The following is a 26923-nucleotide window of genomic DNA, read 5'->3' as shown; positions in this document are numbered from 1 at the left end:
AGTATTTTGCCTTTAGGTTCAGTCAGCTAGCTCACATGGAATAGATTATTATGTAAATGTATAACATGTACAGGCAGACCTTGGAGGAAAACTCAAAAAAACTCAGAGCCTACAAGTAAATGCTGGGGTGGAGGTGGTGCTTTTGAAATGCTGCATGAACAGCAGCAGTGGCAGCTGTAGCAGAAAGCGACGACATAGCTTTAGGTGAGCGGTGTGGCAGCAGGCACAGATGGCTTTAAGTACACTGCTATCATTAAAAAAAAGGGTGCATGGATATATGTTGCAGTGAGAGGAGAATGATATGTGAGTGAAGTGAAGTGAATGCGACTTGAGTTTGGCTCCCTGAACAACAGGCTCAATAGTGGAGGGCAACAGAAAAGAGTGGGTGGATGTGGGTGACACCCGGTCATTGTAAGGTTTTATATCCAGGATCTTGGAATATGTATGTATGTCTTTTGTGGGCAGAATGCAATCAAAAATCAAAACATGAGGATTTGATGGAGATTCATGAAAGTATATGGAGCAGGATGGATTTTACTTTTCATCCTACCAAAGTTTAAGTTTGGTCAGCCCCAGAAAAGACATCTAGCCATGAAAACTGGACCAAATTTTGTTGAAAAGTCTTGTAGATGAAAAAACTTTTATCTAAGTGGCATTTAACGACTATATTTTCAATATATAACTGGTGTTACAGGATCTCCCGGACAGTTTTCTTGGTAAAAGCACTCAAGTGAGGTACCACCCTAGCGATGGTGGCTCTGATTTGTCTGTAGTTCAAATTCAAACAAATCTGAACTTTAACCCGTGACTTTGCTGTAGCTGGCTCACACAGTAAGAGGAAACGCTTGTTTGAATATGTCACTCCCAAAGACTTCCACAGAAATAAATGAAACAATGAGCTAATATTTGCAGAAGCTAGTGTTTATGTGACTGCCCTTGTAGACTGTTAAGCCATCAGGATGTATCCTTTAAAATTATATTCCGTTGAAACGTTCATGTATCTATTTCTGTAGTAGTTTAAGAGCGTCTTCTGGCCGTGTATGGCTGATCCTGATGAAAGCCATAAACTGAAACGGGTTTGTCTCATAATAAAGTTGTTCTTTATACTACGAGTGCTGCTGGAGTTTTGACCCCTTCACGGTATCAACTCCCTCATTAAAGAAAGACTGAAACACTCCCAGTCCAGCCAGTTTAAAAGGAAAACCCTGAAAAAGCCTAGGATATGACATTATTGTTAAAACTTGAAAGAACATTGTGATTGTCAGCTAATGAATGTGAGTGTAACAATCAAGTCAGGATCATCATTTTTACTTGCTGTAGAAGCTTTATTGGTAGAATAATTGCACTCTCTACTCGTGCTCCCCTCCAGCCATTACCCTATTTAAAGAAATGCTTTTTTAATTTGAGTGAAAGATCAATTAAAGTCAAAGTTAGGGGATGTTGTCCTTGATGAGGTTTCTAGAAAATTTAATATTGACAATGTAGAGTATGTGCTTCTCGTATGATTGCAAAAATGACAAAATCAAACACGGTATCGACACTCATTTAGCTTAAAATATGGTCAGAGTAGTCTGCTGCAGTGGCCTCCACTTCCACTTTCTTGTACTATAACTAAGTCCATAGAGACACTATATGCTGTATATATATAATACAATTCATTGTATTGTCATGTAGTAGTATTTGTGCAGTTAGTATTCAAGAAATTAGTGGACATTACTGTATGTACAAACATAAATAATGCAACACATGTACCAAAAGATGTAGGCATTCAAAATTTGAATCCAGAGAGAGCATCATATAGCAAAAAAAGAGGTTTTTATGTTTTTTTTCCAAACATATTCATCATTCCTGCTAGTAAACACTATATACGTCACTCTTTACAGTATTTTTGCTAAACTACTGCTGCAATTAAACTCTTCTCCAAGAGGGAAGTAAAAAATGATGGGTTAGAAATGACATTTTGGAGTATTTTTCATTCATCAGAAGTTGTAAATAGCAGATGAGAGCTCGGCTGAGAGCATCTGCAAACACGAGAGGTTTAAAGTTGAGTTGTGTTTATGTTCTACTGTGTAATTGCCTGTAGCTCCAGTACACGACAGACCGGGATAAATACCACTTCCACAATACATCGGCTATCACTGTAATTATTTGCAGCAGTCATACAGTAAAAAGTACAACTCTTTTGTTAATGATCGGTTTCACATTAACACTGCCGACCTCAGTTTAACAATCAACATTTAAGCGTCGTCTGTTACACAAAGCGAGATACAAATCTTCTTTTTCAGTGGTGTTTGCTGTGTAAGCATCTCTCTCTCTGGTGTGATGGGGACCAAACAAAAGCAAAAGTCATTTACACTTGGTCAAAAGACGTTGCCGGGCAACCCAAACTGGTGTTTGACTGAAACTGTCACAGACTTAAATATCCCCAGGAGCCTTCAGGAGACACATGTGTTGCTTTGTTAAAAACCAAAATATTTCCAGTCAGTATGTGAATAAAACTGTATTTCCTGCAAGTCTGTTTAACCGTGATTGTTTGGAAGTATTGTGACTTTCTGCTGTGTCTGTCTCTCTGTTCTGTTGTTGCACATATTGTAACTAACTCTGGGTAAGAGCAGATTATAAATTGCTGTAATTATAACTTAATCTATTAAAAAATTAGACTGCATTCTTATCAAAAATGTTTCATTGTGTGTGAGTAATGATAATTGTACTGCTGACTGATATGGCTGAAGGAGATTAGTGTCTTTCTCTCTCAACACAAGTTTGGGTTTGTTTCTACTTGTGAGGACCCTTAAAGGACGGGTTCACAGTTTTTCAAGTCTGTATTAAAACACTAGTCTGGTGCCCAACTGAATACTGAAATTGTTTTTTCTTGCTGCTTATTCCTCCCGGTCATACTGGCCTTTAGAAGATCCCTTCATAATGCACTTACAGTGTAAATGATGGAGGCCAAAATCCACAGTCCTCCTTCTGTGCAAAAAGGTATAAAAGTTTATCTGAAGCTAATATGAAGCTTCAGCGTCCAAATGAGTCAAATCAAGTAGATATCTTTCAACATTACAGTCTTTTTAGTGCCAAAGTCCCTCTTTTTGTTACTATACTTCCACCGCAGCTCAACAGGGAAACACTGACTGAGGAAACACAAAGAGGGAATTTGATGCTAAAAAGGCTGTAAATGTGTCAGATATCCACTTGATATGACTAACTCAGACTGTTGAAGCCTCATATAAGCTTCACATCCACTTTTAGATGCATTTTTGCACAAAATGTGGATTTTGGCCTCCATCACTTACACTGAAAGCACATTTGAAGGGATCTTTTAATAACCCGTATGAACAGGAGGAATGATTACAGCAGACTTGAAAAATTGTGAACTTATCCCTTATTGTCATTCATTATTTGGTGGAAAGTATGTGCACAACTAAATACTACACCCATATGTGATTATTAAACATCAATCATCCCTAAATCATTCTAAATCAGTCATTTATAAGTAAAATGGACATTGATCTGCTATAAAACCCTCCACTCTACCTGTTTTAATGCTTTCCACCAGTTTTTGGAACCTGGCTGCAGATATTTCCTCTTATTCAGCCATGAGAGAATTAGTGAGGTCATTTAATAACTGGCCAAAAACTAAGCAAATATGGATGCCTCACATCAGCCAAAGTCAGCCAATCATTCAGTGTGATTAAACCCAGATTTAATGGATTTAATGTAATTTTGTCAATGATGTGAAGGTTTGCAAGTGGGAATCTTCTCATCCATCCAACATAGCATGAAGGCAGCATAAGGCCTGGCTTGTAACTGGTATTTCAGTTCATCCTAAAGGTGTTGGATGGGGTTGAAGTCAGGGTTATGTGCTCTAACCTTAACCTAATTCTAACTTTAATCTTAAAAAAAAGCCTTGTGAAGAAACGAGAACTGGACAAAATTTCCAAAAACTTCTTCACTTGCAAGGTTTCAAACTCATATCTGTCCTTTTTTGCAATATTTTTTGATTCTTAAAGCCCATGTGGTGAGGAGGACGATGATGAGTAGGAGGAGTGCGGTTAGGATTACCATAGCAACACTCACCATCGTCAGCTGTGCTCATACCGATTTATGCATATTGGCTTATATTTCATGGAGTTTTGTGAATGTGCTTCTTCTTGATCCTGTTATTTCTTTCCCCTTTTCAGCAAACTTTAATTGCAAACCTGTTAAAAAGTTAAATTTAATCTTTTAAATTGGATTTAATTGAATTAAAATTAATCATCAATCTCCCACTGCGACTGGGATTTTCATGGATGCATCTCATGAGAAATACTTTCAGCAGGCTCTCTTCTTCTGCTTCTGATTTGGCAAAACATCATCAACAAACACGTGTGGAGAATATTCACACCGAAAGCCGACGGTCCTGACTCACATTGTGTCTCCGCTCGGTTCGAGGTCGAGCAGCGCTGTGACATGTTCCTTATTCAGCTTCAACACAACTCGAGATAATTCAGGAAAATAGTTTCCACTTAAGAAGATGTCAGTCTCTTTCGGGGTTGGATGTTATTTAGCGATTTAGCCTCGCTTCTGAAGCACGTCTTTGTCTAATGAAGCAGGGTGGGGGGGTAGAGGTGAGGATGTAGCAGCGAGGTGGGTCACATGTGTTAACGTCTTCTCCGTATCCACGTCAGTCAGCCACAGGTGCAACTCATTTTCAGATTTCCCCCCGTTGTATTACGGGCATATCCGACATCAGGATGAGGCAAATAAGTGATTGATAATTGGAGGGGAAATGGATTTACTACAAGAGAAGCTGATGTAAAGTAATTGAATGACGCTGAGCTCATATTGCCTGTTTCTTCTACGTCAGGATGTGTGTGTGTGTGTGTGGGAAGCTGTCAGAATCACGCTCTGTGCCTTTGGGGAAATGGTTATGAAGACAATTAGCCTCAAATGACTCGCACCGCTTCTTATTGCACATTAACACTAACGGCTGTCTGATGCCACACGCTGTTCCGTCATTATTTTGAGTCAGAATCACACAATTACTTGGGGAAAAAGGAGGAGAGCTGCTGCTTTTTACCCACACTTCTGCTCGGATTCAGAGCTGTGAGTCACTCGTATTTGTTTTCAGTCGCTCTTAAATCACAGAAGGCGAGATGGAGCGTTATACGAGAGGTGGAGAGCAACAAGCCTGAGCCTCATTAAATCTCCCGTTTTTAAAGTTGCATCAAGTGATCTGTGACCTTTTCAGACCTTTGTCAGCATCCGGTATTTGTCCAGCTGTACCACAGTATATCTTTGTGGTACGGCCATGGTGTTACAATTACATGTAATTGACACAAACGGTTAAGTGGAGTGTGCAGGTTAATTAGAGATCAATTACTTAGATTACAGTTTTTTTCAGCTGGCTTCAAACTAAAGCTTTTTGAATCTGCTCTAACATCGGCCTCGGGCTGAGCGACAAATTGTATAATAATTGTAATTATGATTATGATAGCGATAATATTCACACTCCACATGATCAAACTTGATCGAGTGATGTAGAGACACATATTATACACTGCGTTAAGCTTGATGCCAGTTTTCAAAAGACAGTCGGTGTCTGTGAGTGAAAGCGTTTTCATCACACAGGCTTTCTTTCAAGTGTAATGAATTCTTTATGTGACAAAATAACTTCCTAGCTTTTTCAGAGCTTTCATCTCTTCATTAGATACAAATAATAATCATTTAATTGGATGACATGTTTTTTTTTTCTTGTAATAGCTTTTTTTTGGTTTTATAATCATTTCAAGTTTATTTATTTTGTTTAACTCTGAGAAGAGACACTAACCTCATTTGAAGACAGTTTGGTTTGATTTAAAGTTTGTACATTTGAGGGAAATTATATGAATAATGAATTCAGTGCAAAAATAAAAGGAAAAAACGTTTTCTGCCAGCTTTAAAATTTAAAGTGCAATAAAACTATTACTATTGCAGTTTGTGCAGCCCTATGTTGGTTAATGAAAAGTGAGGGATGGGTCGGGCTGCTCGTGTGGTCTTGGCCATGTTTAAAAGAACATTTTAGCATGTTTCATCCTGTGGCCTGTTTCACCAAATTTGCAACATGCAAACTGTGACTTGCAACATGGGAGAATTTTCTCTCATGTTAATTTTGACATATTTAACTAATCAAAAGAAACACCATATTTGCGATGCATGCATGAGAAGAGGATTTGTATTTATCAGCAGTTTGCAGGTCCTCACATTGTTAGCTGGCAGATAAATTCCTATGCTGTTGCCTACAAAAGCTAATCCGGGGGGCTACTTTATGTGTTTACTTTCAGTCAGACTCAGAGACAAGTGTTTGAAATAGTTTATGTAAAGGTTCATTTGTAAAGCTTTAGGAGGCTTGCTCTAGAGCTAGAGCTTGTGTTTCCTGGATCTCTAAAACAGTGGTGAGAGTGAGACCCATAGTCTGAACGGACACAACACTGAAAAACACCAACACTTTCCTTTAAGTGGACTGGATTGTGATGTTTTAAACATTGGTCAACACTGACATTGTCACCTGAAAGTCAACAGTTCCTCAGGCTCACAAAGTCCAGCAGAAAGAGTTCAAATGTAGAAAATAAACTCGACAGTCTTGACTGTTTCTTATATTCAACAGTTTCTACATGTCGATGGCCGAAGAGCAAAACCTCCTATCTGAAAAATGCACTTTTTTGAGAAAACTTGTTTAAAAAATACTTGTTTTCTTGCAGAATGCTATTTGTTAAGGATACCGAATACATAACGCACTGTTTTTGGACTATATTACTATATTATGTGGTATTTTTTATGGTATGTTTGTATGGTTATTACGGTATTGTTAACACATAATATAGTAATATAGTCCAAAAACAGTGTATTATGTATTGGGTATCCTTAACAAATAGCATTCTGCAAGTTTTTTTGAGTTTTTAGGAGGTTTTGCTCTTCAGCCATCGATGTATTGTGAACATAAGAGATAAGAAATAAGAGCAAAGAACTATTAGTGATTCTGTTTGACTTTTCATCACAAGATCTGCTTCACATACATCTTGATGCACCAAATCCAAAAATGCAGAATAGTTACATTCACGTTGTATTTCAGGAAGAAGGTAAGAGTTCAAGAGACTGCATCCTTACCCATCAACACTGTCTAGATTAAATGATATTTATCACAAAGTAGATTTCATACCGAGACCTTTTCTATTCTGAACCCTCTCTGGTGCATTCAGTGTCCGGACGGTTAGTGGACAGTTATTGTCCTTCACTGCCTACAGCATTGGTCACGCGTCATTAACTGTCCCATTCAGTAAGATGAGGTTGTCACATTACGGTCGGGCAACGATCTCTGGGGTCCAGATGAGTTTCACCCGCCTGACATGGGCTCAGCTATTCCTGGTCCATCAGTATATTACACTGTCAGTAAACAGGAAGTGTATTAACAGGATATATATGTACTGTTAGCGAGTAAAAATAAAATCTATATGCATCTACACAGTGCAGGACAGATAAAGACACAGAATGCACTCAACATGAATGTGAATGAGATATGGAGGTGAAGTGGAGTTGGTATGTTTACAGACTTTTACTGTTCTTCTTAAAGGTAGTTATTGCCTGGGGAGCGAAGCTGTGGAGGTGGCAGGTGATCCTGGTTCAGTCTGACTTTCCTCTGAGAGGGGAGTGTTTGAAAGAGGGGCTGGCAGGGGTGAGAGGGGTCAGACATGATCTTACCTACTTCCTTTCTGACCCTGGAGCTGTAAATGTCTGTGAGGGAGGGGGAGTGCAAGCCTGATGATCTTCTCTGCACACCGTACAAGACGCTGTGTTTAGAGTATGAGGAGAGTGCAGTCGCCTTAGGAAATACAAGCGTTGCCGGGCCTTCTTGTTGATGGTTGATGCGGTCATGTTCCATTTCAGGTCCTGCTGGGTGGTGGTTCTCAGGAATTTATGGGACGCTGCTTACGGTCGTTCCCTAAATGAGCAGCGGAGGGGGTGGGGAGGGCCCAAGGTCTATGATCATCTCCACAGTTTTCTGTGTGTTCAGCTCCAGGTTGTTTTCTTCACACCGTAACACCAAGCATTCAGCTTCTTCCCCTGTGAACAGACTTGTCTCCATTTGTGTTGAGACAGATTAAAGGGATGATTCGGATTTTTTGAAGTGAGGTTATATGAGGTACTTATCCATAGTCAGTGTATTACCTACAGTAGATGGCGGTCAATATCAGTTTAAATGTACGCTATATTTAGAATATTTTCACAGCTTTACCTTGCCGTCAGACAGCACTTTCCTTTGGCACTACATTTTCTCAACTGTAGAACTTCTGTATCCCTGTGCATACCACAGACTGTATTACACTGCAGATCAGCTGTTTGGGTCAGAAAGCTGATTAAGGTGGTGTCATCAGCAAACATCAGCAAAAGATTGTCCAAGTCGCTCAGGGAGCACCGGTTGAGTCAGCTATCATCCGGATTAGCCTTCCACTAACTTTAATGAGGATAAAATGATTCAATCTTGTGGCTTTTCTAGACTTTCCAAATGTTATCGGACCAAATGGGTCAAATTCTGATAGTGACACAAACCATTTCACACCGGTTGTGATGCTCAAAAAATGTATCCACCGTTTTACAGCCAGTAGGCTACAGCAGCTATGAGGGATACGTCATAGGTAATTACTCTCACTGCCAGAAGTTCTGCACTGCAGGTTTAAGCTAAACTGACACACCAGATGGTTTGTTACACAGAACCATCTGAAACTGTTTGGAAAAGAGCAGGCACTTACTTGGGAGGTGACTGGATGAACCATCTGTCTATTATTGTCTCTCACCGTCTTACCTTGCGAGGCAGCTGGATTCATGAGATCATGATATGCTGATTGGTCCAAACCAAAGGTGGTTTGGACAAAAACGCATAGCTCGAAGCCTGACAAGATGGATTCTCGTGATCTTGTGAATCCAGCTGGTAAGATTTATGCATGATTCCTCACCTTACATGTTTTTCCAGTTTGAAAACCTGAAAACATGTAGAAAGAGTTGGCGTTGCAGCAAGTGAGAGCTCCTGTCAGTCATCTGTCAGACATTTAATGGTCGATCCAATCACTGGAAACATAACTGTGATTTGTGAGCACTGACAGCACCGTGGCTCAAGCAATTTCTAGTTGAGTTTTGCCAGAACATATAGAGCAAAGTGAAGATTGTGTAAGCAAAAAAAAAAAAGCAGTTGACTGGTAATTCAAGTCTGATAAACACATTATCAGTAAAGCGTGATAAAATGCTGCTGTTTATACAGCTTGCAGAAATTTAATTTACCACTTCCTGTGAAAGAAAATTTTCCTACCTGTCTCTAGAATTACAGTTCATAAATAGAATGAATCTCACTCGGATGCTCTTCTCTATTTAAACTAAAAACATGTTAATTTCTCATAAAATCTAGTCTGACTTTAAAAACACATATCTGAAAAGTGAGGCGTTATCACCATGCTGATGGAGATATCAGTGTGCAAATGATGTAGAGATGTAGAAACACTGTGGTAGTGGCTGTAGTCGATGTACAAAACTGTGTGTGTTTGTGTGTGTGAGAGGAATATCATTATTGAGGAAGACTGCATCGTAAAGAGTAAAAGTCAAAAGAGAGAGAAAGTCAATGAGTTTTGATTGATATGTAAATGAATCATGTGTATTCTTGTTTGTGTGACTTTGAGGAGTCTGAATAGATCGTGTGGAAGTGTGTACGTGACTGAATGAGTGCAGTTTTGTGCTGCTGATGATTATGATTGCTTCTCTTGTGAATTTTGCATTTCATCTTGTGCAGGTGGTGTTTTCCTCTTTCTAAAAGGTCTCAGTCTAATCTGTTGAATTTTGTCTATTTTTTTTTATCTTTGTGTATATTTCATCTCTGTTTTGTCTCAAGCATCGTTCCCTTAAGTGAAGCATTTGGATCAATTATGGCATCGCATTTGCACAGACAGCCTCAACTCTGTTTTGGGATGTGAAAATGATGCGTTTGTGTTTGGTAAGCTGTCAAAAAAATCGATGGCTGGAACCGATCTTGAACACCTCGAGCCATGTTGTGTTTCAGACTAAATCTGTTCCTCTTGCTGTCAGCATTTTAAAACTGTGAGATGACTGCAGAGACTTAGACGGCATGAGGTGGCGAGCCCTATGAAGTTGAAGAAGTTACACGAGCTTAACATTTGCAGTCATAAAGACTGGTGCACAGAGCAAACTTTAATAATAGAGGTTCATGACTGCAATTTTCTTGAACAATTCCAATTTCCAGTTTTTCTTTTTTAATCATCAGCATACACACAAACATTCTGTAACTTTTCTTTAATGGAAAATCCAATTGAATGTTCATAATAAAACATTGTTGATATAAAACATAAAACATGAACACAGTATTTAGTTTTCTAACAACATGATGAACTTTTAAGTTCATTGAAGTCAACTCAAAGTAAAAATACTGATAAAATATCAGTGGTGCAGATAAACCCTGGTGGGAACCATGAAGTACTCCCCCCCCCCTATTTTTCACTTATAATATTTTGTAATTTCCTAAATATTATCTTTTTTTAGTGCAATCAAAGCGCACTTTACTTATATTGCAAATATCAACTGTTATGTCATTTTAATAGTGATTTGTAGCACTCAGCGGGTGCAGTTTTTTCACTCTGCTCTACTTATAAGGTCATATTTATCAGCTGTATTAATTAAAATTTCCTATTTTAGATTTTTCCTTACAGATTGAAACACTCAGCAGGAATCATATCAGTGTGTCAGATAATGAGAAAGAGGTTGAATTAAAGTTCCCTTCCACACGTTTGAAGACATACTGTTTAAAAATTACTTTTCTTTGTCTAATAATTTGTGTCTGATATCTTTTTTTCCCACAAAGAAAGAAATCACTTCCTTAAAAATCCATAAAATTACATCGACTCCTTCTTCCTCATTAGAAATCCAGGATTTTTGAATATGCAAATATATATATATTCCTTTAATTTTAACAGTTTGACTGCTGAATACAAGACGTTTCTTCTTCGCTGTAAAGTCCAAAATGTGTGATGTCACAAATCATGCTCGCAATTACGCTTCTTACACTCAGATTTTTGGTGAGCACAGAGAAACTTTCCACAGGCAGATCAGGCTTTTCAGGCAGATAAATGTGAAAATAGCCTTTCACTGGCAGACTGCACATACATCATTCTGCACAGTGAAGCTCAAATGAAAGGACCAAGAGGAAAAACACATTTTTGGCTACAGTAAAATTCTCCCTTTCTGCAATATGAGCATAGAAACTACCGTAGGGTATAATCAAGGGTAGGGAAAGATAGTGAGTATGGTTAACAAAAAGATGACCATCTACATTCCATCTCACTATAAGGGCACACTAATCTTTGCACCGGCACTGAATGTAAGGGATACTAGGCTGTTATAATTCCCCATTGCACAGGAAAACTGCAACTACACTAGGTCTAATTTAAATGATGAGGTCAGCTTGTAAAATGTGGTGAGTAATTACTATATTACTATTTATTATTACAGGTAGGGGTGATGGCCGAAACTGCACAGATAAGACCCAGGTCACATGAAACTGAAATTGATCTGGCAAAATTTTAATTTAAAGTAAATTAATTAAAATAAAATCAAATTTTCTGGCATTATCTGTATAATAAAAAGCCATGGAAGCAAAAAACTGCAATTGTTGCAACCGTCACAAACACTTAAATACTCTCTCCAGCTCTTTGACTGCGAGCGCTTTCAAACCAGATTGTGTTTCATGCCTTTCTAGCTGCAATTCCTGCTGCGCTGTTTTTGCTGTAAGACCGAGGTGAGGTAAAGATAACAGAGCCTAATTGGAACAAAACTGCAGTTTGACCTGTCAGCTCAGCACAGAAACAGAAACCTCACCGTTTAGAGAGGCGAGCAGCAGCTGCAGTCATCTGTTTAAAGAGCCCTTGTCACAGCAAAGAAAATAATCTTCTGGGACTGGAAAAATACAGCTCACTTATAGGGGCGAATCACAGACTGACGGTGTAGAGGTGGGCGCCTTCGCTGTGACTAAAACACCACGTCAAAAGCTGATTGACACTTACATAGCTGTGTAATTCCAGATTTGAAACGTAAAAAGCTCTAAATGATGTTTAATTTATTGATTCTAGAGTCTGGTAGGATTTTTTTAGTTTGAAGTTTATTTAAAAAAGATTACATACAGGTGTCATATTGAACAGTCGCCATGTTGATGTCCTCTGACTGTTTATTGTTACATCCTGATCAGAAAAAAGTGAGATTTCCAAACCCCAATGAACCAAAAATTGTCCTTTTTGCCATTTTAATTTATTTTTCTATTTAATTTTATTAATTTTTAGTTGTTGAGATAAAGTCCTGAGCTGTAAATATAAGAAGAAACAGAAATAAGAAGAAGTAGAAAAAGAAATATTAGTCTTCTTACTCTTCTGCAATGATTTCTTGTACTTTGTCAAATATTTTCAACTGAATAAACCACCTTCGTTATTTAGTTTTACTCCCGAGCTTTCAAGTGTAATTACTCTCTTTTTTTGGCCTCAGCTTTTGCTCTCTTATGGTTTGAGCCAGCGGGGGAATCTGACCCATTCCTCTGTCTTGACACATTTTTCCTCTGTTTATGATGCAGAGAAGCAGCGTTTTATACCAGTTTGGACAGCAACCATCGCCTCTGGTGCCAGTTTGCATAATGACAGGCTTGTCTTTGCCTGCTGAGAGGGAATGCTAGTATCCAGACAGCTAATGTTTGCAATTAGGGATTCCCACTGATGCCTTCACCACCAGCCAAAATGGGTTTTTTTGTTGTTGGTTTTTTTTTAATAAGAGCCCATGTACAGCTGAAAGCCTTCCTTGCTGAGACAATGTTTCCCCGGGCATCGATCTGTTGGAAGTCTCCTAGGCGGCCATGTTTGCGTGAGCAGGAACAGAGGAACAGAGGAAAGAGGCTTGGAGATGGAGGGAGTTCAGGGCAGGATGTGAGGGGTGGGATCAGGTCATTGAGGTTATCACGTGGATCACAAGCTGGTAGATCAAAATCCTAAACAGCTTCTCAATGAAAACATCATCGGCTAACGTTAACGCTAGCTAAGACGTTATGCTGAATAGTGAAATTAAATGGCAATTCAGTCTGACTATGAGGCTCAACCTGAACATGATTTTTTAAAAAAAGCACATCAGAGGCTTCGTGTTCCAGTCGAAAAGATTCATCGTGGCTTGGGGAGCAATGATTTACTTTTCCACAGCTGTACAGGTCAGGGAGAAGACATTTTGATAATCAATTAATCATTTGCTAAGAAAACATGTCCACATTCTAGCTTCTCAAATGTGGAAAATTTTCTGGTTTCTTTAGTCTTCTATGACAGTAAAGAATATCTTATGGTTGTGGACTTTAGGAATCGGAAATCATCATTTTTCTCCTTTTTTTTTTACATTTCATAGGCCAAATGACTGATCAATCAATCAATAATGATCATTTGTTGCAGCCGTAAACCGATCCCACCCTGCTGTCTATCCTTTTAAATTCCTCCCCTCTAGTAAAGAAAGCTTAGAGTCTATCTTTCAGCATCTCTCACCCAGAAATAGTCTCTCAGTTATGCTGTTGTGTCCTTAAAATACACAAGAACTTTCTAGGGCTGCCAGGAGAAAAAAAAAAAGAACCTCTTAAATCATGTATCAGCGCTGGGTTTAGCACGTCAGAGTCTTTTGGTGCACTCCACTCTACATTTTTAAACATCTATTGTTTTTCAATCTTTTCTTTTTGCAGTGATGTCTTATATTGTCTCCTTTATATCCATCAAAAGCTATTTTATAGTAACAATGTTAATAGGGTAGCATAATGTCAGTAAAAGAGCAAATATGCAGAAGAAAGAAAAAAAAAACTTTCAAACTTAGAAAAGCAAAAGAAAAATGGTAAAAATGTAAACAACAGCTTTGTTATTTATACTGCGTAATGGCTGTATTCACCATAGCGTTTGGCATTTTTCCAGATACAGCTACAGTCCAGTTTTGGGGCGAGAAACCAACTGGGCCAAGATGGAGCCACCACTTCTGACTCTGTTCTGACATGCAGATTTAAACTTTAACACAATAGTAGCAGATAACTTCACCACATTCACTATAAGTTTGCAGAGGCCTCCAAATACGACAACCTTGGTACAATCAGCTCACCTCAGCTGACTCAACGAGCCACGCTGAATCAGTCAAGTGTGCTGCGAGACATCTGATTTCTCATACTGCCTCACACAGTGAGCACTCTGCCTGCAGCATCAAGACTTTCAGGATGTTAGCCAGGACCACCGAGGTTCATGACTGCGAGTCATCAGGGCTGAAAAAAAAAACCCCTACTCTTTAGATCCAATCAGCTAGCACTTCAGCGGCTTGATCAGCACGGCCACCTGATATGGTTAAAGGCTAAAGCCACGTTCCAGAATAGCTGCGATGGCTGTGAAGCAGTGTTGGTGATTGAGGTGATTTCCACTACCTGACACAGTTAGGTGATTTAGCAGAAGCCCAAAATGACCTCAAAACTGTAGAAATGAAGACAAAAATATGCCTTCTGTCTCCATGGGGCGGCTAAAAAAACCAGCTGCCCGGTGACGGATTGGAGCTTTAAAACTTCTTGTCTGGTAGAGGTATTTCCCCAGTCGCCCCTCGTCTGCCTCTGAACGCCTAATTGAGGCTGCTGCTTGCTGATTGCCTCGCAGAAGTTCAGCTAATCTGCAGGTCAAAGGTCATGTGTATCAGTTGTCACCGGTTATAACTTTCCTGTTTCGTTCAGCCCTTGCTGTTATACCTCTGACTGTGAGTTTCTGTCATCCGAAAGCACACAAACATATGAAGTGAGACTTAAGAGCAAATGACAGGATGCAGAAAGGGTTCTTCATATTACATCTGTAGAATCAATTTAGAACTTCTTGCTGTGTTGCAAAAAAAGGGGTCCAGAAAAAAAAAGAAAGAAGACAAACTAGTCGCCATGAATGTCTTGAACATATCGACCGTCAACATATTTTGCCACATTCAGAAGACACATACTGTCTGTTTTTGTGCTGGTTTGCCCTTCACTAAAAGAGTTATAGGCTCCTGTTGTTTTCAGACGTTAAATACACAGACCATCGTGGAGAGACAGTTGGGATGTGCGGGCGCCAGGTTTTGACAAGGAAGAGTAATGTGTGGAATAAAAATGACGACATCTCTGGTTCTGCTGCATCAGTTCTGATCTCTTTTTTTTTTTTTTTTTTAACTGTCTATCTTGAGCCAAACCATTTTTTCAGAGGGTAATGTTAAAATTGGCAAAGAAGTCCTTTAAGAACAGCGAGAAATGCTTTTGCTTTCAGAAGCGATCTTCTGTACTTTGTACAAAGCACTTTGTTCAAGCATACCTTGACCTTTATATGTGACCGTTTGTACCACAGCATTTCAATGACTAGACTTTAACATGTAGTTAAGTGAAATGGTTTTATGGAGGCTAGGCTAAAAAGTAAATCTAAATCTAATCTTTCACTGTTCAGTCAGATTGAGAGTCTTTTGATGGTCAAATCACCAAATGATTGCTTTCTGGAAGGTTAAAATAGTGCAGTTATGGCTGGAAGATTGTTGGGTCAAGTCTGTGGTTCAGCTGTGAAAGTGTTTTTTGTAGCGTGAGAGAGAAACCCTTTCCCCTCTTTCAGCCGTCTGACAAGTCATCAAAGCTCAGCAGAAGACTGTTATTGTCCACGTCGCAATAACGTTGCTGAAAAAGAGCTTAGAGCCTAATAAATCTTCGCTGGTTGAAGCTTGAAATACTTCTAAACCGGACAGCTGGGTGCTGAGCTTAATTGTTCCTCAATAATTAGCGAGCATAAGCTTTAGAAAGTTGACAGGCAATTAATGATCAGTGTGTGTTTTGAAAGCTTTGAGAGAGAAAGCAGCGATCTGCATCTTATTAATTCATTGTCAAACCTGAAATGAGGTGAGGCTCTCACTTGAAAGAGGACATTTGTATGCTGCCTGTCATGTATTAAAAGGTAGGTGGTATAATAGCGTGCATATAAATGTCTCATTTAGGGTAAAGGTCAGACTGTGTAGCCAACAAATTCAAGATGAAAGAAGATAAGTGTGATGTTACGAGGCCTTTCTAGTTTTTTTTTTTTTTTTTGGTAATGATGCTTGTGTTGAGAACCTGTCAGCGTTCCCATTTGATCTGATTAGTGCGTTGGCACCGCTGATCAAAGAACAAACCTCATTTGCACACGATCACTTCGACTCTGAACCTAGATGACGAGAGAGAAATCTCCTGACTCCAGCAGTGAATCATAGAGGTTTAACATCGTACAGATAACATGAACAGAATATAAACGCTACAAATAATTAGATTTTCTGTAGATGTGAAGACACAGGAAAAGAAAATTGAAATTATGCTTTCTTAGTGAAGCCCTTCATGCTCCTGCTCCTTCCTCTTCCTCTGTCAAGCCTTCCAGCACGAGAGACCGCAGACCTCAGGAGGATTACTGTAATGCATTACCGATGTCAAACAAGTCTGAGATTAAACAAGTCATTTTCAGAGAGCCCTTAAACCACACAAGTCACTCCGAGGACTTTGATTCATAACTCATGTCAGCTATTTTGCTGTACCTTGAGAAATTTCGTTGAACCCATGCCAAGGTTATATGTATGGGATCAAAACTGCAACATCTGCAGTTTTATACCTTAAAATATATCATGTTCCTCCATAGAGGATCATAAATTAGCACCTTACATCTGGCCTTCTTAAACTTTTTTAGCCTGAGTTTGAAGAAAAATGACCTACATGCATTTTTTCTTCACAGTGGACAAAGAGGTGTCCTATCAAAGAGTCCTGGAGAATCCTCCACTCATCCTGAGATGAATGCAGAATACTTGCAACACTGATGAAATGACTCAATTTGAGGACTAGATATCAGCTGTTAAAATGTAAAACTTACCCTCATGAAATGGTCATCTGCATAAAATGTATCATCAAAAAGCAGGAAATGGTGTGTAGAGTTGACATTTTTAAATCTTTTAAGTTATAATCTTTGAAATGTTGATTGTTTCAATTTATCTTTGTCAGGACAAAATTGTCAGTTGTAGAGATTTTGGACTGTAAAAATGATTTCCTTGGACTTTCTGTGCATCTTTTCCCAATTTTTAAGCCATGGTAGTGTTTTATGCTAATAAATTACCATGTTCTTCTGTAGTTATCACTAATAAACTACCAATGTGAGATGTATCACTTTCTACATGATTAGATCCAGTGTTAAATACAGAAAAGGTTAAATTGTCCAGGGACTTGATATACATGGAGGTTGAATCACACTTTTTTAAGGAAATCAGTAACAAAACCATCATTTACTTATTTGAAACATTGATAGATTTCTATTTTAACTGAAACTAAGTGGCATATCAGTAAGTTCTTTATTTAACACATGGTGCTACGTCAATGTTCCTGCATCTTCACAGCCTCTCTGATGTTTGCATTGCTGATTTCAGATCGGCTGGTTGTTCAGATTTAGCCGGTTGCCTTGGAAATAGTTGAGAAAAAATTATTCACCATAGCATCATCTGACTATATTTGAAGAACCATAGATACCAAACTTCTAAACTCATTTATATCCTCTGATATATCAAATATCAAAGAACCGGCTTCACTGGTGTCGTGTTTTCAGATGTCAGACTGTTACTCAGTTCAGAGGAAATGGGAGAAATCGATGAGCAACAGAAACTTCATAATAAATCAGCTCTGCTTTCTCATTAGAAGTTTTACTGTACCAATACCTGGACGTAATTTAGGAAAGTTGAGTCAAGCAATTAGTGGGAATTGATTATTTTTCACTGATGCAGCTCCTCTTCATGACACAGGCGATAAAAGAAAGATTGATTTTAACATAAAAAAAGTTTGTCTTGGTACAGTCTCAGTCTTAGTAGGTAGTAGTTTCACTCTGCGGATCTGAACTAATGTGTTGCTGTCTTTTTTTGGTGTTTCCATAGCGACAGCATGCCAAAGCGGATGGCTCTGATCTGCTTCCTGTCTCTGGTCATGCTGATGAGCATCCTGGGAAACCTGCTGGTCATGGTGGCCGTCTGCAAGGACAGGCAACTCAGGTGAGACTGAGTTCTCTCTCTTTTTTTTCTGACACATATTCCTCTCTTTCCTATTACACACACTTCATATTAACCATATCTATAATAATATTATTTGATACTTCTGTATATTGAAATTAAGGGGCAGTAAGAGAATGAATGTGAGTGTGTGCGTGTGTGTGTGTCCTTAAGTGAGATAAAGATAGAGGGTATGTTTGGAAGAGAGAAACAGAAAGAGTGTAAGAGAAGTAGAGCGAGAGAGCTACAGTTAAGTAACACATAACTGCTTCTAAAAGTGGATTTTCAAAGTGACTTTCTCCAACACTGAGCACAAAATAACCGCATATCATACTGCGTCAGAGAAATTAGAAATATATCTCACACAATATTTGAATATACAAAGACAGAGTGACCTGTCTGTGCAGTGTGAACCCAGATGAGAAACACTTCGACACGCTCGCGGAGCTGGCAGGTCATCCTGAGGTCGGCCCATTATGTGGGCGCTGCTGACACCGCAATGATCTTCTTCTCCTGTCCTTTCCACCTCTTCCTTCTCTTCCCTCTTTGTTTCTTGCTTACTATCTGCCCGATAGTTGGTCTCTTTCCATCTCATGACACCTCAGGGTGACCGTTGTCTCCAAGATGTTAATGGTCAGCGCGTTGGGGAACGGATAAATGCATGTGAAGAGATGTTGATGTAGGCAAGTTGTGTGTGCAAATTGAGACAAAAAAGCCTCCACAGGAGTTGAAAATGTTTCAAACCAAAGCAAAAATTCACCTAAAACATGTTTTCATGTTACACTAACAAGCCAGGGCAGGAAAAAGTATCACAGTGAAAGATTTATAGTGGGATTAAAATATATATTATTACATAGAAAGTAGATGTAAAAGTCTGTCCAGCCTGCAAGAGAGGAAGGCTGCTAGACAAGCTTAGAGGCACTGCCCCCCTATTACCTAACAAAAACACACACGGTCTTTTCTGTAGGGAGTCGACACCAGCAGAAGGTGATGATTCAGAGGTGCTAAACCACTCATCAGTAACCTCCACACAGAAGCAACCACTTACCTTGCGAGGCAGCTGGATTCATGAGATCACAACATCACGAGATCACGCGAGAGTCCATCTCGTCGGGCTTCAAGTTATCCACTTGTGTCCGATCAGCATCCTGTGAGGACTCTCACCTGATCTCGCGAATCCAGATGCCTTGCAAGGTATGGCAGTGATAGACAGACGGTTCATCCAGTCACATGTCAAGTATTTTTTGAGAGCGCCAGCCCCTTTTTTCAAACAGTTTACAAGAACGACTTCTCCGATGGTTCTGTGTAACAAACCGCCAGAGCGTCGGGTTAAGCAACCACCTGTTGTTTCTCTCTGTGTGTCATGTCAAGTGTGTGAACAAGAAACCCACACACATGCTGTTTATACTGGTCACTGGACAGTTCTATAAGCAACTGCACTGGTATAAGTTGACGGTCATGCCAGCTATTAAGTTAATAATGTGTGTAATGTGAACATTTCCAGTTTTGGCACCTTCATTGTCAGTATGAAAAAAGACACCGTGGTAGAAAATGCACATCGTAACCCGACAGATCTGACTGGAAGAATACTGACAATGAAGAGCTGAAAGCAACACATATACTGCACCAATTTTCACTGAAGTTATCTCATTTTTCTACAAACAAAAAGCACATCAGAACATTTTTAAATATGCTATAAAAGTCTACACATAGTGGCTTTAATTAATGGATTAACATTTCAATTAAATCCTGTCATAATACGTTACTAAAGAGGCACTCACCGCCTCAGGCGATGTTTTACAAAAACAAAAATACGAACTAAATGATTTTTATTGGCAGTGGAGTTAATTTGTTGTTACCTCCCTGGGGTCATGTGATTTACATGTTTTTAGCCTTAAAAAATTGCTAAAAATAGTAAAACAAAATGCACAGAGCTGCATACTCATATTAACATATTTTTAAAAAGTTAATTCTGATATGACACATTCAGCATCACTAATCCTACTGTGGTTGATACGTTATATTAGTTACAATCACTGTCATTCATATCATAAAGAAAAGCAAGATGTTTTGATTATCTTTCCAGGGAAGTTGCATTCCCAGTTTGCTATGAAGGATTTGTGCTTTACTCTCCTGTGTGTGTGAATGAATGTGTGTAATTTAAACAGACAATTTACTTCTTCTCTTTGCTGTGTTTTCTTATTTAATCCCCTCACGTCTCCTCTTCTTCCCTTCATACTATACAGTAGACAGTATGTGAGTCTGTAACTTATACCAACCTAACAGTAACATGAGCCCTTTTCATAAAGTTTATTTATCTTTAGCACTTTAAGCTAAACACAATATGTCATCCCAACTAAACAAATCGCCTCCCCCTCAGGTTATGTTAATGGTTTCTGAACCGTTCTGAAATACAGCCAACACAACTGTGTGTGTGTGTGTGTGTGTGTGTGTGTGTGTGTACAGTATGTGTGTGTATATATAAGCCTGTTCTCATTTATTTAGATTATGTGTGTGGGTATTTATAAAGTATTTATCTATGCTTGTGTTTACTATATTACTGATATTACTTCATGTTGTTACTTCTATATTCATGTGTGTGTGTGTGTGTGTGTGTGTGTGTGTGTCCAACATGATTTACATGTGCCCCACATGCAGCGGCAGAGCAGACAGCTGGTTGGTTCCAGCACTAACAGCCTGTTTTAAGGGGCTGTTTGGGTTAGTGATGGAAAACCCTCACAGCCTCCCACTCTTACTGAGGCTATTTATAGACCGCAGAGCATCCACACTGCAGGGAGCGGGGATAACAGCGAGCCAGCTGACTGACCAACTGTTTTGCTGGTTTGCTGGTTGGCTGGTGTCGTTTATCTTTGAATGCAAACAAAGTTCACCACCAAATTACATTAAATACAAGGAGAGACCTTATCATTTGACAATGCAGTAACTACCTGTCATGATTTATTACTAATCTGATACCTACATGACTGACTGCATATCTGACTCACAGGTAAATAAGGCTGCAAGTCACTTTTTAGTATCGTTAATTATTCTGATTGATTAATCAGAAAGGTTGCAAATACAGATTCCTTGTTAAGCCCCTGACTTTACATCTGACTGACTGACTGGTATCCCGTCACTAAGTTTGTCTTTAATAAAGTGTCAGCAGTCCTGGTCTTTGTCAAGCACAAAGCTGCACACAGTGAAGGCAGGAGAGGAGATGTATTCATGCATGTGTGTGGGTGACAGATAGTCTCTGTCTCTAGTAACCTCATACTGGAAAAACAACATTAGCTACAACTAAAATGTCAGCCTGCGAAGTGAAATTGGATAAATGTAGTAAATTGTGGACAAAAGACCAAAAAGGAAAGGTAGTAAATCATTGGAAACAGATACATGATAGCTATTTGTGACATTTTCAGTATATTGTTCCAAAGTCACAGTTAGACTGACATCTGAAATGATGATATGAAACCACACAGTACAATTTACTGTGCCTTAGCAGTATATTTTGTAGTATTAGAATTAGGGATGTCATGATCAAAGCCTATATTTACCTAAATGACATACTGTTACTGCCCAGCGCACATTAAAGTCAGTGTAACCAGTCCAATTTAGGTGGTACTGTTTGATAATTGAATAACTCTGCATTAATACAAAAGGCAGCATCACAGCTTTCTTTTCTCAAAGTTTTCTTTTAATTCTTACCAAAAGGCTCAGTATATAAAATAAAAATATATGTATTCATAGCAGCAGAAGTTGATTAAATACTGTATGTATCTGACACACTGAAATAACAAGTGTAGTCTACTAAATTTGGCAAACACTTGATCCAAATACTGGTGGTCCTGGTTTAAAAATATTAAGTTGATACACTTAAATTGTTGATATGTATGACATGAATAAAAATTTAACTGTTAGAAAGTGACTGATCAGCTAGAGAAGACTTGTCATCCAGTTAGAGTTACTGGAACTACAACAACCTTGCGATTGTACAGTGGAGCATCTTCCCTCACAAATGATTTTTGGCTGAGTACTGACACCAGCTTGCAGCGAGCACACAAACCTGACAACAAACAAGTTTAATTCTATTCTGTCATCAAGTTACTAATGGCTGATATGACCTGCCACCTGTCATGTTCGTCATTTCAACGGGCAGAAGTGTCATTCAGTAGAGAAGCTTTTCAACTCTAGTGGGCATCTGATTGGGTTTATTTTATTTTTAGGATCCCCGGGATCATCTTGGGATATCTCTAATTAGAATACAATGTGACATTGGAACAGATTGCGTGCTTGTGACTTTGTAAAATAAAGCATAGCTGCAGGAATGAGTTTTAATAGCCTAATTTGGGTCACAGCTACTCGTTGCCTTCATGGTCTTGTTGCATTGATAAAACTTAATACTCATTCACACAGCAGCTGTGTCCTTGGATCTCTTGGTTCGCTTTCTCTCACACCGAACCGCTCTGCAGCATGTGTGCAGATGATGCATTTCACCTGAAATAAACATTTTAAATGAAAAATGAGGCTTTAATTCACAAAAAGGTTAATGTGGGCATCCAGCGAAGAAAAGGAAGACAACAATGAATCACTGAAAGCGTCCACTGTACGGACAGAAAATCATGTTGCACATTGTTAGAGGAGACAAACCTGGGAATTTACGCTTCCAGGAACATCTGTGCAGATTCCAGCTGCATAGACAAGATGAAAGTAAAATATAACTTGGTTTATCGTGAAGTCGGTCTTTTGTTTTAATCTCAGCAATAATTTGTAGTAGCAGCACGACCTTCATGTGTGACAGCTGTATGACTTCAATAAAGAAAATCACCTTTTCTCACAGAAAAAGGGATAAAGACTCTGCAGGCTGTTAATCACGGCAATCAAGGTGGATTCAGCCCTCAAGTCTGTTAAATCCTCTGTGTTTTACCTGTTAGCAGGATGAATCCACCTTTATCTCTTTCTCTCTCACTCTATCTCTCTTTCTGTTTTTACCTTCTTACAAGTTTGTGTGTGTTTTACCAACGTTTTCACTTTCACTTCTCAGCATCTCTCCCCGTCTTCCTCTTCCTCCCACTCTGGTGAACGGGAAGATGGATGTTTCCTCTTCCTCCTGTATTTTGTTGTTGTTGTTCTCCTGCTCTCCTGAAATCTATTGTTTTGTGAGTAATGGAACCAATAAATATGAAATGTTTTTGTCCTTTCTTCTCTATTGGTATTGAAGGACAAACTTTTTTTCCTATCTACTTCTGTTCCCCTTCGATTGCTAAGTGAACTTCAGCATCTTGCTAATATTCCCCTAAGACTTTCCCTTAAGCGGCTTCAAAGTTTCAAAGAATATGAAATGAACGTGCTTCCAAAACCTCGGGCGTTGATCTTCGGCTATAACAGCTTCCACTCTTCTGCTTTAAGGCTTTTCCAGCAGATTTTGGAACCTGGCTGCAGGGATTTGCTCCCCGTTTAGCCTTTAGGAGATATTAATGAGGTGCTACACTGGGAAATCAATTTATTTATTCCTGTGCCTAGTTTCCCAAAAGCATTTTAAGGCTTAAGATGATCATAAAATACATCTTTTGAACCCTCTTAGAAATGATTGCAGATTAATTAGTGGCTCCTACCGACTCGTTAGAGGCTGAGAGCATCTTAAAAAGCACAGCGACTTGCAGGAGGAACCAAAAGCTACATGTTTTATTTAAATTGTTTTTTGTACATTTTTAAATCTCTACTTTTTTCATTTACACTGATGTCAAATTTTGAGTGAAGTTTGTTGTAAAATGAGTGATATTTAAACTAGAAAGTAAGACTAAACCAATACACACAAAAATTAATTAATCAATTAATTTGCCAGTTTGTGTCGTCATCATCCTCCTCTTCCTCTTCTTGCATGTTATATTCATCATCTCAACCACTGTCCCGGTGGTATATTCTCAGGTTCTTTCTGTTTATGGTGTGTATGTTTGTCTCAGCAAGTCTAATACAGGAATGATGACAGAATGACACATATGCTTGAAACTTATAGGAGTCACTGCTTCATTTCAGTTTTAATATGATCTTCTTTTATTTTACAACATTTACACTTTCAATATGTGTATTTTCATTACACAGCACAGCTTACGGACAATTAAATATGCAAAGTTACTTAAAAATATATTCATCATCCCCTTCAGCACCACAGACAGTCGATGTTAAGAAGCATGAGCATGCACTATGTCCACACTAATACATTTTCATTTCAAAATCTCTGTCCACACGAGCATTTTATCACCATTTCAGAAATAATCTCTGTTCATACTACCTCCCCTGGAAACGCATATCACATGACCATTGACATAACCTGGGCATGCACCGCTGGACACGAGACAATAATAGCTTAAATAATAGCTTTCCTCCTGCACATGTAGGCAGGAGTAGCATTACAAAATGCAGAATTTAAATGTACAACAGCTGCCAGTTTACACAACAAGGTCAGCAACGCCTGTAGTAAGTTATCCATGTTGAATTAAGCACTGGTAGTCGAGGCTGATTTATTGTTACTTGTTTTCTTCTGGGAAATGGTCATGAGATAGAGGCATGACAAATCAGGGAGGGACACGTTGTGACTGATAAAACCCAATCAGGAAGCAAACGTGGGTGTCTGCATCATTGTTTTCAAAAGTCTCTGTTTCCATCTGTCCAGACTAAAACGCAATCCTAGAGTTTTCAAACTAAAACTGGATCAGCAGCATTTTCAAAAGTCTCCGTTTTAGGGGTTTGAAAATGGCGGAGTATTGTGTGGATGCTAGGCGTAAAAGTGGCAGAAGTTAAACATATTAGTGTGGATGTAGCCTAAGACCGATCATTATCGGGAAACGAGGCCCTGGCTTTGTGCTACGGGGACACTGTCATGTTGAAACAGAAAAAAGAACTTCCCCAAACTGTTTCCACAAATGTCTAAAATATATTTGTATGCTGTAGCGTTGACATTTCAATTAAATGGAGCTAAAGGGCCTATCATGAAAACAGGCTCACAGTGCATCATGACTTTGTAAATAAATAATTTTCAGCTCTAAAGGTCCTCTCACTACAGAGCTTTCGTCTTCAGCATTTGGAGCTGTCAGGTGTCAGCGGACCTCATCAGACTCAGCAAATTTGGAAATAGTTATTATAATATGAAAAGTCAGCTGTATTAAATGATAAGTTAATATTCATAAGCTAAAGCAAAAAATGTAATTTAAAGTTGTTGGTGTAGTAGTGAAATAGTAGTAAGTCATTGCTGGCCTGAGCTAATCATAGTGGTGTTAATTAATCATTATCATAATGCTTTCATGCAGTGGAACAAAAGAAAAATATACACTTGGCAATTATGTAACTATGATGTGAGAAATGTGCCAATAAACTGTTTGCTCATTATTTATTTAATAAATATGATTCATTTGCTTTTCAACAGTCAGTTTCCTGAATGACAAAAACATGTTAAAATCAATTGAACCTATTTTTATTTGAATGTAGTAAGTTTTAATTGAAAGTTACCCATTTGCCTTTTTCTTTTCATATCTGTATAACACAATTCACATTAAAAAAAATGCTTGTATGATTACAGTGACCTCTCATTAGCTGTTTTGTTGTTTTTCTATAATCTCTTTTCATACATCTCTCAATCAACAGCCCTCCAAAAACAAACACTTAATTTTTTAATTTAATTCTTTAATTTTTGTTTGATTTTACAAAAACAAGGCAGCTGTTATTAGCTGTTGTTGCTCTATAACCTGCCAATCTCTCACATGTGTGACTCAATGTTATTAAAAAAACAACATTGCCAAAGTAATTTAACATTTCAAACCAAACTTAATATATTATAATCATATTTTGTGGTGCAGTTAGTTAATTAAATTGAATAAAATTGTTGGAATCAGTGGGGTTTAACACTCCATTAAAAGATCTTAAATGCATTTTGAAAAACAATTATCGATTGATTGTTCACAAATACAAGTTGTAAATTACTTCTACAAGAGTGATTACTGATTCTCTCGTGCTCCATCAGGAAAATCAAGACCAACTACTTCATCGTGTCTTTGGCGTTTGCCGACTTGCTGGTGTCGGTGCTGGTGATGCCGTTCGGCGCCATTGAGCTGGTCACCCAGAACTGGATCTACGGTGACACCTTCTGCCTGGTCCGGACCTCACTGGACGTCCTGCTGACCACCGCGTCAATACTGCACCTGTGCTGCATCGCCCTGGACAGGTGAGAGGCTTGTAGTCATGGTTACATAGATTTATTTTCCACTTCCTTTACCTAAAGTAGATACTGGATGATCCTCTGGTGTGAACTCACACCTTATCGACCTCTACGTCTTTGTACTGCAGAGGTGAGAAAGGTGGATGTATGTGGGCAGTACATACCACTGTATGTGTGAGTGTACTGTGTGTCCTGTGCAAGTCTATTTTATGATGTATTTCTTAGGTTTAATAAGAGCTACCAGCAATAACGTTGGAGAAATTTTTAGGCTCTGTCTTGCACAAAACTCACACCCCATGAACAAAGTCACTGAAAACCCAGCAGATACCAACATGGTGTCAGCAGTACACCCCCTACTATATACATGCTTCATCAAACATTTCTCATATTCGCATATTTATGCATTAAAGATAAAAGGGAATGTTACTACCTCATTTAACCAAATCACTACATTCAGCATATGGAGTAAACAGAGTGGGTACCATCCTGAGAGAGGTCCATATAAAAAACAAGTAAATAAAGTAAGTAAAAGTAAGTGGAAGCTAATTAAAGTACAACATGTACAGTTCAAAAAATAACAGAAGATGCACACTTCATTGGGAGATCTCCAAACCCTAA

General features: G+C 38.6%; 1 protein-coding gene across 1 annotated transcript in view; it reads left to right on the top strand.

Annotated features, from left to right (window-relative positions):
* htr4 (5-hydroxytryptamine receptor 4) overlaps positions 1 to 26923 on the top strand; it is a 174156-nt gene that overhangs the window by 69824 nt on the left and 77409 nt on the right. Inside the window, exons 3-4 of the mRNA XM_044362808.1 lie at positions 17986 to 18099; positions 26111 to 26311. Of these exons, the coding sequence (XP_044218743.1) occupies positions 17986 to 18099; positions 26111 to 26311 (315 nt within the window). The remainder of the gene's footprint in view (positions 1 to 17985; positions 18100 to 26110; positions 26312 to 26923) is intronic.

The sequence above is a fragment of the Thunnus albacares genome, chromosome 10 (assembly GCF_914725855.1).
Source record: "Thunnus albacares chromosome 10, fThuAlb1.1, whole genome shotgun sequence".
NCBI classification, from domain to species: Eukaryota; Metazoa; Chordata; class Actinopteri; order Scombriformes; family Scombridae; genus Thunnus; species Thunnus albacares.
The sequence above is the reverse complement of the archived record's forward strand: the minus strand, read 5'-3'. Positions and strand labels throughout refer to the sequence as shown.